General features: G+C 45.0%; 1 protein-coding gene across 1 annotated transcript in view; it reads left to right on the top strand.

Annotated features, from left to right (window-relative positions):
* DPY19L1 (dpy-19 like C-mannosyltransferase 1) overlaps window positions 1-18130 on the top strand; it is a 73411-nt gene that overhangs the window by 18573 nt on the left and 36708 nt on the right. Inside the window, exons 5-7 of the mRNA XM_066238717.1 lie at window positions 581-701; window positions 2059-2152; window positions 12516-12573. Coding sequence (XP_066094814.1) covers window positions 581-701; window positions 2059-2152; window positions 12516-12573 — 273 coding nt within the window. The remainder of the gene's footprint in view (window positions 1-580; window positions 702-2058; window positions 2153-12515; window positions 12574-18130) is intronic.

The following is an 18130-nucleotide window of genomic DNA, read 5'->3' as shown; positions in this document are numbered from 1 at the left end:
GGGAGCTGGTTGGCAGTCCACCACTTCCACAAGGGTTGCTTGAATCTGTTTGGATAGATATTCTTGTGTCAGTAACATACTGTTTTCATTGTGAGTAATCCATTCATGTGTGATACACCTTCTCGCACCTTCTCTTTAGTCGTCTCCTACTTGTCGTTCTTCGAGAGAACAGTTCTACACAGGCACTTGGGACTTGGATTAGTACTGTTTTATGTTTATGAATTAGTTTGAAGGAGAATTCACATCTCAAAAAATTAGATCCATTCAAGAAGACATAGTATCTTTTTAATTGTTCAAATCTTCTTTTATATTCTTTAGCTGAGTTTTATAGCTTTTGAAAATATAAATCTTGCAAGTTTCTAGTGATATTTCTTCCTTGCCTGTGGGTGAGCGGTTGAGGGCCGGCAGTGCAGAAGCCGAGTTGGAGAGTCTGAGGCTCATCTCACTAGACTTTAAAGGTGTCAAGTGAATGGTACGGGAAGAGAAATTTTGATAATTATCGTATCTTTAAAACATTACTGGAATGAAACTGTTGAAGATAATATCTTTTCTCATTATGTCTCTATTTTTTAAAAATTAGGTAATCTTGGCCAGCTGGTACCGAATTTATACCAAAATAATGGACTTGATTGGCATTCAAACCAAGATCTGTTGGACGGTTACCAGAGGAGAAGGACTCAGTCCAATTGAAAGCTGTGAAGGCAGGTTCTTCCTGTGTCCTGTCAAGTTACTGCCGCCGCCTAATAAACTGACCCCAGACTTACGGTGTAAACACCGCCCTTTTATCCTGCGTCTGACTCGGTGGCTCAGGGGTTTGGGCTGGGGTGGCAGGGCTGGTCTGTTTCCGTGACGTTGGAGGCCTCAGTGAGACTCGGGTGGGAAGGCTGGAATGAACTGGGGGCTGCTGCACTTCCGTTCTGGTTCCGGGGCTGGAGTGACTGTGGGGCTGAGCTCAGTGGACACCTGTTCCCTCTCTATGCAGTCTGGGCTTTTGTACAGCGTGGTCCCTGAGGGCGGTGCGGCAGTTCCTGAGGTAGCTCAGTCCCCATAGACACTGTGTGGCCTCTGATGCCCTGGCCTTCCGCAGTCACATAGTGTGGCCTCTGATGCCCTGGCCTTCCGCAGTCACATAGTGTGGCCTCTGATGCCCTGGCCTTCCGCAGTCACATATTGTGGCTTCTGCGCTCTGCTGAAGCAGTCCTGGCCTTCCGCGGTCACGTAGTGTGGCTTCTGCGCTCTGCTGAAGCAGTCCCGGCCTTCCGCGGTCACGTAGTGTGGCTTCTGCGCTCTGCTGAAGCAGTCCCGGCCTTCCGCGGTCACGTAGTGTGGCTTCTGCGCTCTGCTGAAGCAGCCCTGGCTTTCCGCGGTCTCGTAGTGTGGCTTCTGCGCTCTGCTGAAGCAGTCCTGGCCTTCCGCGGTCTCGTAGTGTGGCTTCTGCGCTCTGCTGAAGCAGTTCTGGCCTTCCGCGGTCACGTAGTGTGGCTTCTGCGCTCTGCTGAAGCAGTTCTGGCCTTCCGCGGTCACGTAGTGTGGCTTCTGCGCTCTGCTGAAGCAGTCCCGGCCTTCCGCGGTCTCGTAGTGTGGCTTCTGCGCTCTGCTGAAGCAGTTCTGGCCTTCCGCGGTCACGTAGTGTGGCTTCTGCGCTCTGCTGAAGCAGTCCCGGCCTTCCGCGGTCACGTAGTGTGGCTTCTGCGCTCTGCTGAAGCAGTTCTGGCCTTCCGCGGTCACGTAGTGTGGCTTCTGCGCTCTGCTGAAGCAGTTCTGGCCTTCCGCGGTCACGTAGTGTGGCTTCTGCGCTCTGCTGAAGCAGTTCTGGCCTTCCGCGGTCACGTAGTGTGGCTTCTGCGCTCTGCTGAAGCAGTCTGAACTCGGAGCCCTGGCTTAGCCCACAGCCTGCTGCCTGCTCCTCTGTGTCCCGCAGTCCTCTTGTGTGTGGATGGGAGCCAAGGCCGCCATTGGATACCCGGCAACCATTTTCAAAATCAGCATGTTTTCATATAAATTGCCAGACACATAAAGTCATTTTTAGAACTACGTTTTTTTTTGTTTTTTTTAAAGGATTGGGAGATCCTGCTTGCTTTTATGTTGCTGTAATTTTTATTTTGAATGGACTGATGATGGCATTATTCTTCATTTATGGCACATATTTAAGGTAAGACTGTTCATTGAGAATATTTCAGCCTGTGTTTATTATAATGTATACTAGAATAATATAAATAGTGAGATTATCATTAACGTTTGGCTCAGTTTTATAAACAATGTCATTTCTAATGTATCTACTTATAGATAAAATTTACTTCCCATTTGGATGATTTCACCACTGTCATGAGCAGCCAAACTAAAAATAATATTAGCGGCTTAAATAGAACATGGTGGGCATATTTGAAAAAATTTAGCTATTCATAGGCAGGAATATAAGCAATATGTATTATTTACATAAAATAAAGGGAAAGGACCCTCATTATCAGATGCTGTTAGTGGCTCTTCACTAATGTTATGACAAATATATTTTATTGCAGATGCTTACCAACCAACCTGATTTACTTTGTAATTGAGCAACATTTCTAAAACTAAAAGACTAACAATTTTTCTAAGTGTTTTTCTAGTAATTTCTCTGTTTTTGGAGAATTCTCCACATCGTGAACTATTTTCACCATGAGAGTAACCTTAGAGTTTTCCTTTTCACTGCTTGCTGACTCGGCATCGTTCAGAAGTATGCGCATAGGTATAGTTATGTTTTCAATTTGAGTTAATGAGTTTGAATCTGCTGTTCTCCCATTATTGTCTTTGCCTGGGAAGTGAGGCGTTTTCACTTTAGTGCCTCAGTTGAGCTCTTAGCTCAGCATCTGAGTATATGACAGTTACATGATAAATATTTATCAAATGAGATAGCTATTAGATCAATTGAGAATATATTTGCATGTAGATCTAAGATATTTTGATGCTAATATTTCTGACTTAATTCTGAGAAAGTTCTTTTAATTATTTAACTGGAGGTGACTGAAATGAAAATGCATGATTAAAAGATGTGAAAAATTTTGTTTTTTGAAACAAGATAACTTAGCCGAAAGCGTGTGGTAGCCAGAAGAGGAGCCGGACTTGGGGGGGTGGGGCGGGGACAAGGACGGCGCGCCTGGAACCGTGACGAGCACAGCAGAGACGCTGGGGGCACTTTTCTTTTGGCTGAGGACTGCCCATCTGTCTTACAGATAGCTTTATTACATCTGAGAGAGTAGATTTTAAGTAAGGGAGGTTAAAGTGTGGGACATGACATTATTGCTAAGCTGCTAATCTATAGTATGCTACTTTTCTCATTGCAAGAAGAATTTCCATGCATTTATTAAAGTCATCATTCAGTATCATTAAAATGCCTTTAGTTATAACTGTCACTTCAAAGGTTGAAGGTGCGGTACCTGCTGCAGAGCCTGTCCCTGGCTGTCTGGCTGTCCTTGGCTGTCACAAGTGAGACTGGAGGGCAGGAAAGCTGCACGGGCCTCTGAGTCGTGGGTGGAACCTGTTCACATTGAGTTTTTATATAATTTGAATAAATGACCTGAGAAGAAAGAGTTACTGCCAGTTCTTTGGTTTGCCTTTACATTATAAAAAACTATATACTGTAGCAAAGGTCTTTCAGGGTTGTAACAGAGGCAAAGTGTTTTGCCAGGTTAACTGAAGTGCAAGTTATATAGAAGAATTTTTAAGAAGTGATTGGCTAGGAAGGACCAGACCTCTGTGGGTTAGGAGGCACTGTCTTCTATGTGAGAATCGGTAAGGTAGCATTTGCAAGGCACCGGAAGAATGCCTGCCCTCAGAAAACATTTTTTAATTGAATGAAGTAAATAAATACATATTGCAAGGAAAAGTTAGTTCTTGGTCATCATATAGGAAAGGCACAGTAATAACATATTATGTACCACATAAACTTATTGGCCTTTGTGGTTTTAGGAAATATTTTCCAATGAACTCGTCTGAAGCTTTCCCTCTGCAGATCTTCTCTTCACTGAGAGCTGTATGTTTCCTGATGAAGTACATAGATAGGAGCTATTACTTACCTTGCTCTAGTCTAAGCTCTTTACTGTCATAAACCCATTTAACCCTTAGGATTAGCCCTGTGAGGTAGGTTAACTATTTTATAGATGAGGAAACTGAGGCACAAGGACATGAAATAACCCAAGGTCATGTGGCTAGTCAGGTGCAGAGCTGGGATTTGAACCCTGGCTGCATTGTGTGTGCTTACAACTACTGCCTTCTGTTACTTTTATGAATACGTTTAAGTATTCTTTCCAGTAATAATTCAGTTATTTGCAGCTTGAGTAATATATATTTAGAGACACTATGTAATGAAGAAAAAGATCTTGATTCCATTTCCAAAAAGTGTGATACTTGTATTTCATTAAAAAATTTTATAAAAATATTTCAAAGCCATGGCCTTCAGAAGGATCTAGACGTTACACTCTCTTTCCTGCACTAGTTTGTTTCCGGAAGGTTCTGCGGCTGCAGGATGTGCTGTTCTCATGCCGGTAGCCCTACAGGCATCGCTTATTTCGGTTTGCTGCGCACGCGTGAATTCTCTAACGCTGCCGGTTCTCAGGGTCCAGTCTGTCTCCACGCTTGGTTCTCATACGTGCACGTGATGTTACCGCTCTAATGGTTTCTCTGTCAGCTAACTTTCCTTACAATCATTTCGTTCCTGCTCTATAAGGTGCAATGAAAGGTGACCGTTTGTGCGGCGTTTCTGTTCCTTGTCTGCGTTTGTGATCACATGTTCCCCGCGTCATCCTCCACTTGGAGCTGGGCTCCGACCTTGGAAGTTCTGATGGTCCGACGTTTTGTGCGCTTTTAGCCTGTTTTGAAAAAAGTTTCTCATCTAATAGTTTTCAACCCCAATTTGATAAAACACAGTAGTTGATCTCCTTTGGTGGTGAATATGAACATGTTTGTTGTTTTTTTTTTTAAATTTTATTTATTTATTTATTTTTGTATTTTTTACAGAGACAGAGAGTGAGTCAGAGAGAGGGATAGAGAGGGACAGACAGACAGGAATGGAGAGAGATGAGAAGCATCAATCATTAGTTTTTCATTGCGCGTTGCAACACCTTAGTTGTTCATTGATTGCTTTCTCATATGTGCCTTGACCGCGGGCCTTCAGCAGACCAAGTAACCCCTTGCTCAAGCCAGCGACCTTGGGTTCAAGCTGGTGGGCTTTTGCTCAAACCAGATGAGCCCGCGCTCAAGCTGGTGACCTCGGGGTCTCGAACCTGGGTCCTCTGCATCCCAGTCTGACGCTCCATCCACTGTGCCACTGCCTGGTCAGGCATGAACATCTGTTTTTAATGTGACCTGGAAAATTTCTTATGATTTTTTCCCCCTCATAGCTCTGACAAGTATCAATAGGTCCCCAAATACGTTTATTTAGCAACTCTCTATTACTGTGCTCTATACCTAGGCGTGATATTCATTAGGATTTAAAAAAAATTGATGGTCATTATTTTGTGCGCACAGACGTGGCTTCGGAATTACTTGACATTTTGTGACGGAACAGAGCAGCAGCCCCTTGGTTCATCCGCCCTGCCTCCCACCCATCCCTTTGTCCTGAGTCACTTGCTGATCTTGGGAACCTCAGAGACTCTAATGTGTGAACCAGTAGTCCAGACTTACGTTATCATGACATCTACATTATTATGACAGCATACAGACTGCTCACTGCCGAGCGCGTAAATAATTGTTTACCTGGCAACAGATTTCTTCTTTAGTTAATAATTGCCTAATGTTCTGTTTTTCTTAATTTTCTGTATATCGGTTAGTTCCAAATATACAACTGAACTGTAAAGCACTTTATACTTGACAAACGTATGAAATTCATCACTTCACCTCTTCCTCCCCAGCCTGGGGCCTCCCCCCTGGAGCCCTGTTCCCCTGGTCCCACCCCAGGCTGGTCGTTTTCTAGGTGAGCCGCCCAGCTCTGTCCTGGGACGTGTGGTCCCGCCGCCCTGAGGATCCCCTTTTTTCCCTGGGTCTGATTCCTTGTTGCTTGAGTCCTGTGTTGGCTTCTTTCCTGTTTTTTTCTTCATTTTGGAGGATCTTATCCTCAGGTAGTTTCCAAGAAGGAGTACAAGGAGGTAATTTAAAAAATATGTGTCTTGTATGTTAGAAATGTATATTACTTTTATCCTTGATTGAGGGTTTTACTGGTTTTAGACTTGCGTATTCACTTAGCCCTTGTTCCACCGAGGCTGTGTCTTCCGAGATTGAGTCTAGCTTGTTCCGGGTCAGGCCTCGTCCTGTGAGGGTCCCTCTTCCGTGAGGGCTGGATTCCCCTGGCCACTTTCGGGTTCTTTTTATTTTATTTTATTATTTATTTATTTATTTATTTATTGTATTTTTCTGAAGTTGGAAACGGGGAGGCAGTCAGACTCCCGCATGCGCCTGACCAGGATCCACCCGGCATGCACACCAGGGGGCGATGCTCTGCCCATCTGGGGCGTCGCTCTGCTGTAACCAGAGCCATTCCAGCGCCTGAGGCAGAGGCCATGGAGCCATCCCCAGCACCCAGGCCAACTCTGTTCCAGTGGAGCCTCAGCTGCAGGAGGGGAAGAGAGAGACAGAGAGGAAGGAGAGGGGGAGGGGTGGAGAAGCAGATGGGCGCTTCTCCTGTGTGCCCTGGCCGGGAATCAAACCCGGGACTCCTGCACGCCAGGCTGACGCTCTACCACTGAGCCAACCGGCCAGGGCCCACTTTCGGGTTCTTCTTCCTTGTAGCCCAACGGTCGTGATGGGGTAAATCCAGTTCAGTCTTCTTATCTGGCTGTGGCTCCGTCCATCTGGATGCCGCGTGCTCCGTTGTGGGGAAACTCTTCCTCTGTCCTTCTGTCACCTTTTCTTCTCGTTGTCTCTGTTTTTTTGAAACCCTATTGTCTGAATACTGGAACTCTTGGGTTGAAATCTAATTTTTTTTTTCCCTCCCATATTTTATCTGTTATGTTTTATCATACTTTTTGTGAGAGTCTCACCCTCCTAATGAATTTTTTTTTTAATTTTTATTTGTTGATTTTAGCGAGAGAGGAAGGAGGGGGGAGAGAGAGAAAAAAACAGGAACATTTAGCTGAACTGCTCCTGTCTGTGCCCTGACTGGGGATCGAACTGGCAACCTCTGCGCTTCAGGACGATGCTCCAACCAACCCAGCAATCTAGCCGGGGCCCTCCTAATGAATTTTGAGCTTGAAATTTTTTTAACCTCTTGCATTGTCCCTGTTACCTCCAAGCTGTCCTTGAATTTGTGGGTCTGTTTTTCCACATTGAGAGCTTCCTCTCAGCCTGGTAGTCCTCAGCCTGGATTTGTATATGAGGTCACGGTGGCTTGTCAGGGCTGGTTAGAAGGTTTCAGGTGGACGGACTTACCGCCCAGTGAGTTTTCTTAGAGAATGATCAGATTGCCAGTACGTCTGGGGGGGCTCCGGGCTCCCTTCACTTGGAGCCCCTCCGTTTGCCAGGCCCAGCCAGCTCTGCCAGCGGCAGCAGACAGGGAGTCAGGCTTGTGGCTCCCTAACCTCCTCCGTGCCGAGGGGACACTGGGTGCCAGTGACCACCCCGTCCCCGACGCTCACACATGAGCGGCCCGAGTGTGCTCCCCGCGTCAGGGTCCTGTGTCCCTGTCCCTTTCCCCCACCCCTCCCCCTGTGGTGCTGAGACTAATGGCTGAGAGAACTTCTTAGTGGTCTTTTCTACGAACCCTCCTCATGTAGCGCCTGCTGCTCGGATCGCTGTGCCACTCGGACCTTTTCCTCCCCTTTTGACTATTTCCCTCTGTCTGTCTGTCTGTCTGCACCCAGCTCTCCATTGCTTCCCAGCCCTGGTGACAAAAGCAGGGCCATCCTTTCAGAGACCTAGCAAGTCCCCAGAAAGTGCCTTTTCTTCTCGCGAGGAGCCAGCTGGCCGGGAGTTCAGTGCGTTCGTCGTCTGGTCCCGTTTTCTCTGTCGTCTTCTGCAGGCAGGGGGGTTCACAGTCGCGTCTCTGATACCAGACAGACTTCTTAAAAACTACTTTATTTCTAGATACGCTCTGGAAGCCCTGAGGGCCTGGAATACTAGTCTGTGTCTCAAGCCTCCCTTCTGATCTTGCTAACGGGCCCCCTTTCTGCCCTGCAGTGAGGATAACAGGTTGCCCAGCCCAGCCGCGTGACCTGTGAAGTGACTCAGTCTACTTTGCAGACCCGTGGGCGGAACAGACCAGCTCTTTATACCAGTGTGTGTGTTCCTCTCCTAGACCCCACGTGTGCTCAGGAAAAGTGGAATTCTATATTCTTTATGCAGGTTTACTTCCATTGTTCTATTTGACTTTTTTTTTTTTTTTTTTGCTGTTCTTTGTTAAAAAAAAAATTAAACCTTTACTGTGTGTGCAGGCTGGATTTTTGGCTACAAACGTGTCTTAAGTAGACTGTGGCTTGCGCCAGCTCAAACCTTTCCATCTCTGTGGTGTTTCTGGAATGTTCTGCTAACTTGGCCTGCTAGCACATTTAATCATTTGTTCTAACAGTTGTATATGAATATTTAAAAGATAAGTATTTCTCTTTAGTACCCATAAATTGATGAAAGTTAATGGTTGAAAATATTGGCATCTCTTCTCCAGAACCTGTCCCCTTTTCTGTCCCTGTATCAGCAAATGACACTGAACTGGAGTGTGTGTTCCCAGGTCAGTCCCGTGCGAGATACCGTGACTTTCCTCTCGAATTACTTCCTAAATCTAACCAGTGACAGGACCCTATGGGTTTCTCCCCTCAGAATAGCTCTGGCCTCTTGCACTTCTGCAAAGACAGCAGGGTTTCACTGAGGGTCCCTGAGGTGTAGGTGTCGGGAAGTGGCCCCAGGACCGTGGCCACACCCCCGGGCCTGTGCCTCTGGGAGCAGCTGGGTGTTGGGCGCATTTTCTGGGGAGGGGTCTCCAGGGCAGGAGGCCAGGGAAGCATCTGGGTGGAGACCGAGGGAGCGACCGTCCCCATGGAATGAGGTTCTGGAGGGCACAGGCGAGGTCTGGAATGGGGTCGGGGTGTGGTGGCCGGGTCACAGCAGAGCTCCACTGAGCGCATGGCGCTGAAGACGAGCAGGAGCCTGCGTCCGGGCCGGTGGCCGAGGGTCCAGGTCGCAGTGACAGGAAGGGAGGTGTGTTTGACTGCACGCGTCAGGAAAGGGAGGCCAGCAGTCTTCTGACTAAGAGTGTTTGTGTCCTTTCCTGTGTTCCTCTACTCCTCACACACTGCTGACTCCGCCTCGGGCTCCGCTCAGGACTAGACGCTGGCCACTGCAGTCTAGTAAATAAATGCTGTTTCGGGGCCTCTGGCAGACAAAGATTAAACTAAAGGCATGCATTAGTTGCTTGTAACAGACTGGCAGGACTAAGCTGAGAGCTCTTCTCACCGTTCCCCCTTATCCCCATCCCCTCCCACCTCCCTGTCCCTGTCCTCGCTGGTGCTCTGCCTGTGCCCCTGCTCCCGAGCGCCCCTGCTCCCGAGCGCCCCTGCTGGAAGTTCAGTCGGGGCAGGTGCTCAGCTGTCCCCCGGGCTGCGGGCACTCCCGCCGGCGGCAGCAGGCGCTGCTCCTCGCGGCCAGACCCAGACTGGACTCGTCTTCATTCAGTGCTTTCCAAGTTGTTATCTCGTTCTCTCTCTTCAGCATTTGCACAACGAGGACACTAACTCCAAGAGTTCTTTAAAGAATTATTTTTAATTAACTATGATTACTTTTTCCCCTCTTTGAATGTTGGACTTTGCACGGCTCATCGTTCTTTGGTAAATAGAGGGAAAGCCCTCAGTGATCCACAACGCCTACTGAAACGCGATGATTGCTTTGAGTCCACGTCGCTGATGCATGTCGGAAACAAGGAAATTATAAAATGATTAAGTGTCAGAACTGAAAAGTATTTTGAAGATCATTTACGTTCTTACCCCTCATTGTATATCTAACAAAGTCAAGGCTCAAAAGGTGAATGAGATGTATGAGCAAATGTGGTCAATGTTTAGCAAGCTTAGAGTATTTAAAATTTGTACAGTAGCAGCTTTCATAGTTTTTGACAGTTAGTGGTAATATTGCAGAAGAAACTTTTTTTTTTAACCACTAAGGAATGCTGAAACATCAACCGATCCACTGTAATGGGAAAAAAAAAAATAAATTTTAACTGTTCTGGTTAGTATATCTTCTCTATTTAGCAAAATGATACGACCTCCTTCTAATGATCAGAGGGAGAGGAGGGAGAGAAATGCTGGAACCGTGCCTAGAATCATTGGAAGTCACATCACGTCACAGTGGTTGTAACTCAGAGCGTTTCTCGTGGAGAAGTCGAGCACTGCAGTGTACCGGGAAAGCTGCCTCCCTGCTTAGGTCAGCAGGGCCGTCTGTGTTCATGGAAGATGCTGCACAGGCACCTGCGTTAGGGAAGGACGTCATACAGAATAATACGAGGTGGGGAGACCTTCACAGACAAGACAGGAAGCCAAGAGAAGTTGAAGGAAAATACTGACAGGTCACTACACAAAATGAACTACATAAAATTTAAAATTTTGGGCACAATACATTATAAATTAATTGTATCAAAAGACTTTATCCCGCATAGGATAATAAATAAATTGATTTTCCTAATCTCTAAATTGGGAAACGGACAGTCCAAGAGGAAATTGGACAAGAATGTGAACAGGCAACACAGAAGAGAAAATACACCTTGTCGAAAAAACAACAGCAAAAAGACCCCACTAAAATCATGCTCTGTACAAGTAGGCAGGAAGCACTGTTCAAATAACAGTATTAAAGTTTCCACCTGCCTCCCTGGTGGGCAGAATGGAAAGGCCTGGCCCAGCAGGGGCTGTGCTGGGGAGGAGTGGCCCTCAGACGTGGAGCGGGTGGGATGAGCACGACGTTTTCTGGGAAGTTCAGTTCTTGACGTGGCCGTCTCATAGTTAGGGCTAATCTCTAGAAACAAAAGCCACCAGTATTTACATGTACAGGGATTCTATTTTAATTTTTTTATTATAATAGCAAAGGATTGAAAAATTACCCATCTGTCCAATAACAGGGAAAGGGCTAAACAGAAAAAATTGCAGGAGATCGATTAGAAAGGGAACGCATTTCAAGGATGTGAATAGTACATCATTGTAAGATGTATGTTTGTGTGAGTTTGAGAAAGAAACGGAACAGTGGACAACACGAGTGTCATTGGCAATTTCAGGTATATAGGATTGGGGGAGAGTGGCAGGGAGGAAACCGTTTTAAAAAATATACAGACCTCTGTACTTTTTCTCTTGTTTCTAGTAAGTTCAAAATATTAAATATATCTACCTAATTATTTAAAGCCATAATGATGAAAAAGGTTAGAAAGGCCTCACCTTTCTGACGTGTCATCCGCGCAGTGAAGCCCGGGATCAGCCTGCGTGCAGGTCCTTTAGAGGAGACGTCTGTGCCCGAGGAGGGGCCCCTGCTCCCGGGACCTGCTCCCGCTCCTCCTGGCAGCGCGCTCTGCCCCTCACCCTGTGGTCCAAATGACGTCTGTGCCCCGAGAGGGCCCCCTGCTCCCGGGACCTGCTCAGCTCCTCCTGGCAGCGCGCTCTGCCCCCACCCTGTGGTCCGTCTCTGCAGCTAGTTTCTGGCCAACATGCTGTTTCCTTACCCCTCTGCGCTTCCCTCGTGCCAGTCCCGGTTGATAACCTTGGAGAAATTCACCCCGTCCTACCATCTGCGTCCCTGTGAGTTTGTGGCCTTGAGCTTCGGTCGCTCCTATAAAGATGGCTCTGCGACCCTTCTGTTTTCCCTCCTTACCTCCCTTTTTACACGCAGGTGGTGTTGCAAACACGCCCTGTCCCCAGACCATCGCATGCCACCTGCTCTTCTGGGCAGCACGCGGCTGTGCCCTGACTGGGGGGAGAACGCCACGTCTCTGGTCCACTTGCCACTGACCCTGCAAACTTCACCCTGCTCTTGTTCCTGGCCGACCTGCCCCCTGTGCTGACATTTGTGTTGTAGTTTACAATTTCCTGAAAACAAATGAAAGATAAAACTTTCTCTGTAAACTAATGTTTCCCAAGCAAGTTCTGTAGAAAAGTAGCTAGGGTGTGTTGGGTTTTCCACCTTATGAGAATGAAGCCCTTCTCCGTACCCCCCTTCCTAAATGTTATCAATGTCCCAAGAAACAAAGTGTCAGAAATGCTAAAGGACACAGATAAATGCATGTGCTGCCAAAGAAGCAGCAAAACGAAAAAGAAGGATCAGGTTGCATGGTGCAGGGTGACGTGACGAGCAAGAATTTCTTAGGCAGTTTGTGTGTTTCTCTGTACTGTTGGAAGATGGAAATGACTTTTAAAAAATGAAACTTGTTTTGACTAACAAGGCCCCAGAAGAAATGTTATTTTGTTGGTAGGCGTAGTGGCGTGCTAGGATGGCTGTGGTTTCTAGCATTGGGAGGTGGTTGTGTTGTTTCCGGCTTGCTGGGACTGACCGGGACCTCTCTCCGTCTCCTCTCCTCTCCTCTCTTCCAGCGGCAGCCGGCTCGGGGGCCTGGTCACTGTGCTCTGCTTCTTCTTCAACCACGGAGAGGTAGGTGGCCACCAGGTTCCTGCTCTTGAAACCCCAGGGGCCTTTACTTCCAGAAATACACGTTTAGTCTAAATTTAATTTCTTTAAAATCTGCAGTCACATTCTTTAAATGTTTGATCTTACTTTGACTCGAGTTTTAAACACTAGCACTTATCTTAATTTTTCATGATAATGTACCTTTTATGTGATGTATCTATTAGTGACCTGAAGAAATAGTGGAGCTATATCAGGGCTTTGTAAAATAATTAAGAACTGAAGGCTCACGTCACATTTCAGTGGTAATAGACATAAGCCAGCCATAGACATAGTTATCGTGGGGTAGCTCTTTGTTGTAGGGGCTATGTTGTACATTTGTTTTAATGTATTTATATTAAACTCTGATATGCTTTTCAGTGTCCTTTGTAGAATATTTTATTATAGTTATAGATTTGCACATACCAAAGGGCTTTCTAAGGAGATTGCCTTGTAAAAAGCATAGGCCTGGATCCAGTCTCCGAGTTCAAATCCTGGCTCTGCCGTTTAGACGCTGTGTGACCTGGACAGACCATTTCATCTTACTCACCTTAGTTTCCTCTTTGTCAATGGGCATAATCCTGTTACCCATCTCATGGGATTATTGGGGACATTAAATGAATTCATATGTGCAAAGTGCCTAGAACCATGTGTGACACATAGTAAATTCTATTTAATTGTTAGTCTGTATTATTACTAATAACTTAAAGCCGAGTATAAGTTCAAAGTGCCAGTGAAATCCTTTTACTAAATCAGAGTTGTAATTGAATTTCTAGTAATAGATCTTTGTCTGCCTTCTTTCATGTTAAATAAGTTTTGTGTAGAGGAAAGAAAGGCTTTGTATGTTTATACTCTAAATGCCAACAGTCTTTGAACATGACATGTTCCAAAGCCCTAAGAGTAGTCATACTAAAATTTAACAGTGGAGTCAAGGCTGAACTTTTAAAATATTCAGTGAGTTACTAATAAGTATTGAACTAACACACGCTTAGTATTTAGAATCACAGAAGTTTAAAGCTAGAGTGACCTCATAGATTAGAGCATTTCGCAAATGATTGCAATATAACATCAATTGGTTTGGTCTGAGTTTTGAGCAAAAAAAAAAAATTATTTGGCTCAGTTTGACAGTGGACACTGCTTGGTGTCATAGTGCAAAGCATAAAACATGAAGCACAGATTCCGTAAGAATGACCTGAGAAACGGAATAACCACTCAGCAATGGAAGAAAGGCGCGTTGAGCGTTCATGTAAGATATTGGAGGGAAGAGGTTATTGAAAACCTACATAATTTTATTAAGTGGTGTCACCCAATAAATTTAGGAGAAATTTAAAGATTTGAAACCAAGGTATGCAGTTTTAAAGACTGCTCTCTGTTAAGCAGAAAGGTATAATGTGCTATCCTTAGTGTTAGAGGTTATTAATTCCTGATCTTATGTTTTTCCTATAATTTTGATACTCATGGAGCATGACCTATTCCTTACAAAGACTTTTTAGTTTTTAACAATGAAACCATTCAGTTCATTTTTCAGGTTGATTCTTAAAATATTTTTCAGCTACTTCAGTTTAAATGTTTATTTAAACATGCTTAGTTACCACTTTCTACTCAGAAAGAGGTAAACTCAGTGTGATTAGAATTGTAGTTTTACTGAAATAGTCAAGTAGATAGTTGTACTCGTATCATTAACTGCTTAGAGTAGAACAGTGGCCATTTTGCATAATGGCGTATATTAAAATTGAGAGCATAAGCTGAAGTTTTGGGTAAAATAATGATGAGAACTCAAGTAACTGAAAACTATTTTGTTACAATTTTATATTCATTTTGTTTTTCAGGTTGTGAGGTTTTTTTCTGACTTGTAAGAATGTTGCCCTAAGTATATAATTTTTATGTGGGGAGAGAAGCAGGTGCTCTTGTGGTAGCTCTTCAGGCAGGCGTGAATAGCTTCTCTACAGTATCACAGTGTTTTGCTCGCTGGGCTTGCTGGTGGCTAGCTCACTGTACCCTTCTTTTTAGAAGAACTATTTTAATCGTGTGTGAGTGGTTTAGGCACCAGAACAGAGATGTGAATTCTTACTTGCTTTTAAGTTCTATGTCCATTATTTAGTTTGCTGCGTACTGAAGTCTACGATAGCAGAGGACATGCTTTTAAAAATAAGGATCTCTCACATGGCTTCACAAGGGAGATTTTTGTCTGAACAAAAGAACTACACAATGTGTATAATATTAAAGGATTAACCCACTTATTTAAAACAAATTTAAATATGAAACATGAAAATGCAATGAAGGAATGTTCAGAGCGATGATTGATGACATTGAGGTGATACATTTTATAATAAGATCATGCAGATGTTTCACTTACCTAGGGTTTGTTCGATGTTGGTTCTGCCCCTGTTGAGAACTGTTGCTAAGCTGAGCGCTCCGGTCTGCTCGCATTGGGAACATCTTGCTAGGAGGTGCGGTGCTGGAGCATGCTCAGTCTGCAGCCAACTGCAAAGCATTCCAGTCGGTTTATAAAAACCTAAGTATTTTCCCAATTTTGACTGTTCAGAATTTATTATATGTGAAATAGGTTTGTTTTGCCTTTTCACGATGAGATTTAAAAACTGTTACCATGACTGATGGTGTTGTATATAAACCATGTTCACAGGTACAAAGATATGCACAAATGTAGAGGACAATCCCTTTCTATTTTTTTAAACCAAAGTAATTCAAAGTATATAAAAGGATTGTTTTAGAAGAAGATCTAATTACCTCTTTATTACCCATAACTTATTTTTCTGACCTATATTAGTTTCTTAAATATTTTCAAAGTGAACTGATGAAAATACAAATAGAAATTACCTATTTCTAATTACTTATTGACATAGTTATGTTATATATATAAGATTTGGAAAGAAATTCTCAGAACACTTTGAAAACAGTCTCATTAGTCCTTCTAATATTCTTGTATGGTAGATTCTGATATGCATTAAAATGGAAACGCAAAGAGATGAGGTGTTTAGCTCAAGGTTGCTAAGCAGGGGGAGGATATAAAGTTTTCCGACTAACCAGTAATCTCTCCAACCTTCTCTGAACGCATGTGACTCTTCGGTAGGGAGTAGGGTTTCAGCGACAACACCACTGTTTGTCTTTTCCAGCAGAAAAGTCCAGTGATCTTTCCTAGCCAATAGTGAGAATTTTTTTCCCCCTTTTCTCTCTCTCTCTCTCTCTCTCTTTTCCTTTCGTCCTCCCTCCCTTCTGTCTCCCTTCCATGTCTAGTGATGGTGAGGGTTGGGCCAGGACATTTATTCTGGGTCTTGTGTTTATGCGGCTCAGTTAAAACAACAGGTACTGAGAGCCTGTGGCACATACACCAGGCACTGGTCGATGCTGGGCATGTGTCAGGTGGTGAAACAAAGATCTCATCCCTGTGGATAGTTGAGTGAAGTGGGACGATCTACTCAAGGGGGGAGGACCGGCTCATTGGGAAGTAGCAAGGGGCTGTTGTGACAGGACCGATGTGGAAGGGATAAGGCCAGACAGTTAACTGTTGGAGCTGGGGTGTGGAGGGAGCCGACCCGTTGTCCTGGTCGGTGGCGATAGTGAGGTTCCCTTGGAACAGATGGAAGGCCACTGGAAGGTTGCATGCAGAAGAGTAACATGATTTAAGTACTTTTTTTTTTTTTCATTTTTTTCATTTTTCTGAAGCTGGAAACAGGGAGAGACAGTCAGACAGACTCCCGCATGCGCCCGACCGGGATCCACCCGGCACGCCCACCAGGGGCGACGCTCTGCCCACCAGGGGGCGATGCTCTGCCCATCCTGGGCGTCGCCATGTTGCGACCAGAGCCACTCTAGCGCCTGAGGCAGAGGCCACAGAGCCATCCCCAGCGCCCGGGCCATCTTTGCTCCAATGGAGCCTTGGCTGCGGGAGGGGAAGAGAGAGACAGAGAGGAAAGCGCGGCGGAGGGGTGGAGAAGCAAATGGGCGCTTCTCCTGTGTGCCCTGGCCGGGAATCGAACCCGGGTCCTCCGCACGCTAGGCCGACGCTCTACCGCTGAGCCAACCGGCCAGGGCCGATTTAAGTACTTTTTACATTTATTTTGAAAATAGTATAAGTGCAAGATGTATTATTTATTCAGCCTATTGAGTGGTGTACCTATGGATTTGTAAATTGACATTAAACTTAAATTCACTCTAGAAAGTCGTCCCCCCCCCATAAAAAGAGTGTGCTAATCTTTGTTGGGTATGAATCTGTGGATGTAGATTAGAAAACTGGCCTACAGTGTCTTTCCTAACCTGGTCACTGTGGCTCTTACCAATCTAAAGGCTGTTGTCTTTGCTTCAGGCCTGTCATCCTTCCTTCCTTCTTGTTCCCAGGAAGGGCCATTCCTTTTCCTTCCTCAGGACCTTTGCACATGCTGTTTCCTATGCCCTGCACACTTCCTTCCCCTTTTGTCTCCTAACGAGTGTCTAATTAATTCCTTGTCATCCTTGACAGCTGGACATTTCAGTTTGCATTTAATGGTGTCCTTTATTTCTTCCCATGGATCTGGGTTTACAGCTGATATCATTTCTCTCAATTCTTAAAAATTTTATTTAGCATTGTGATGAAGATCTACTGCCAACAAATTCTCAAAATGCCCTTATTTCACCTTCATTTTTTTGAAGTGTATTTTTTCCAGATAAGAGTTCTAGGTTGATAGCTTTCTTTCAGCACTTTAAGTATGTCATTCTATTGTCTTATGGTTCCATTGTTTGATAAAAACTCTGCTGTCATTCTTAGTGTTACCCTGAATGTAATGTGTCTCTTCTGTGGTACTTGAAGGCTTTCTTTCTGAAACCGATTTTTATTGTTTTGATGGTGATGAACTTAGATGTGGTTTTCATTGTACATATCCTGCTGAAGGATCTCTGAATATATTGTCTGTGTTCTATTATTTTTTAAAATCAGTTTTGGAAACTTTTTTTTTTTTTTTGTATTTTTCTGAAGTGAGAAGTGGGGAGGCTGAGAGACAGACTCTCATGCGCCCGACCGGGATCCACCCAGCAAGCTCACCAGGGGATGATGCTCTGGGCTACTGCTCTGTTGCATCCGGAGCCATTCTAGCGCCTGAGGCAGAGGCCATGGAGCCGTCCTTAGCACCTGGGCCAGCTTTGCTCCAATGGAGCCTTGGCTGCAGGAGGGGAAGAGAGAAATAGAAAGGAGAAGGGGAAGGGTGGAGAAGCACACAGGTGCTTTTCCTGTGGCCCTGGCTGGGAATCGAACCCAGGACTTTCACACGCTGGGCTGATGCTCTACCGCTGAGCCAACCGGCCAGGGCTAGTTTTGGAAACTTTTTAGCAATATCTTTTCTTTAAATATTTCATCTTTTTTTATGCTCTCTCTTATCTTTGAGGATTCCAATTCCACGTATGTTTAACTTTTAATGTTGTCCCACAGATTTATTACACTTTCTCTTTTTTTTCTTTCTTTGCCTCTGTGTGGATGTATTCTGTTGCCGTGTCCCCGACCCGAGTTCACAGATTTATTCTGATACATTCAGTCTGCTAGTCAGCCCATCCAGTG

The sequence above is a fragment of the Saccopteryx bilineata genome, chromosome 7 (assembly GCF_036850765.1).
Source record: "Saccopteryx bilineata isolate mSacBil1 chromosome 7, mSacBil1_pri_phased_curated, whole genome shotgun sequence".
Classification (NCBI taxonomy): Eukaryota; Metazoa; Chordata; class Mammalia; order Chiroptera; family Emballonuridae; genus Saccopteryx; species Saccopteryx bilineata.
The sequence above is the reverse complement of the archived record's forward strand: the minus strand, read 5'-3'. Positions and strand labels throughout refer to the sequence as shown.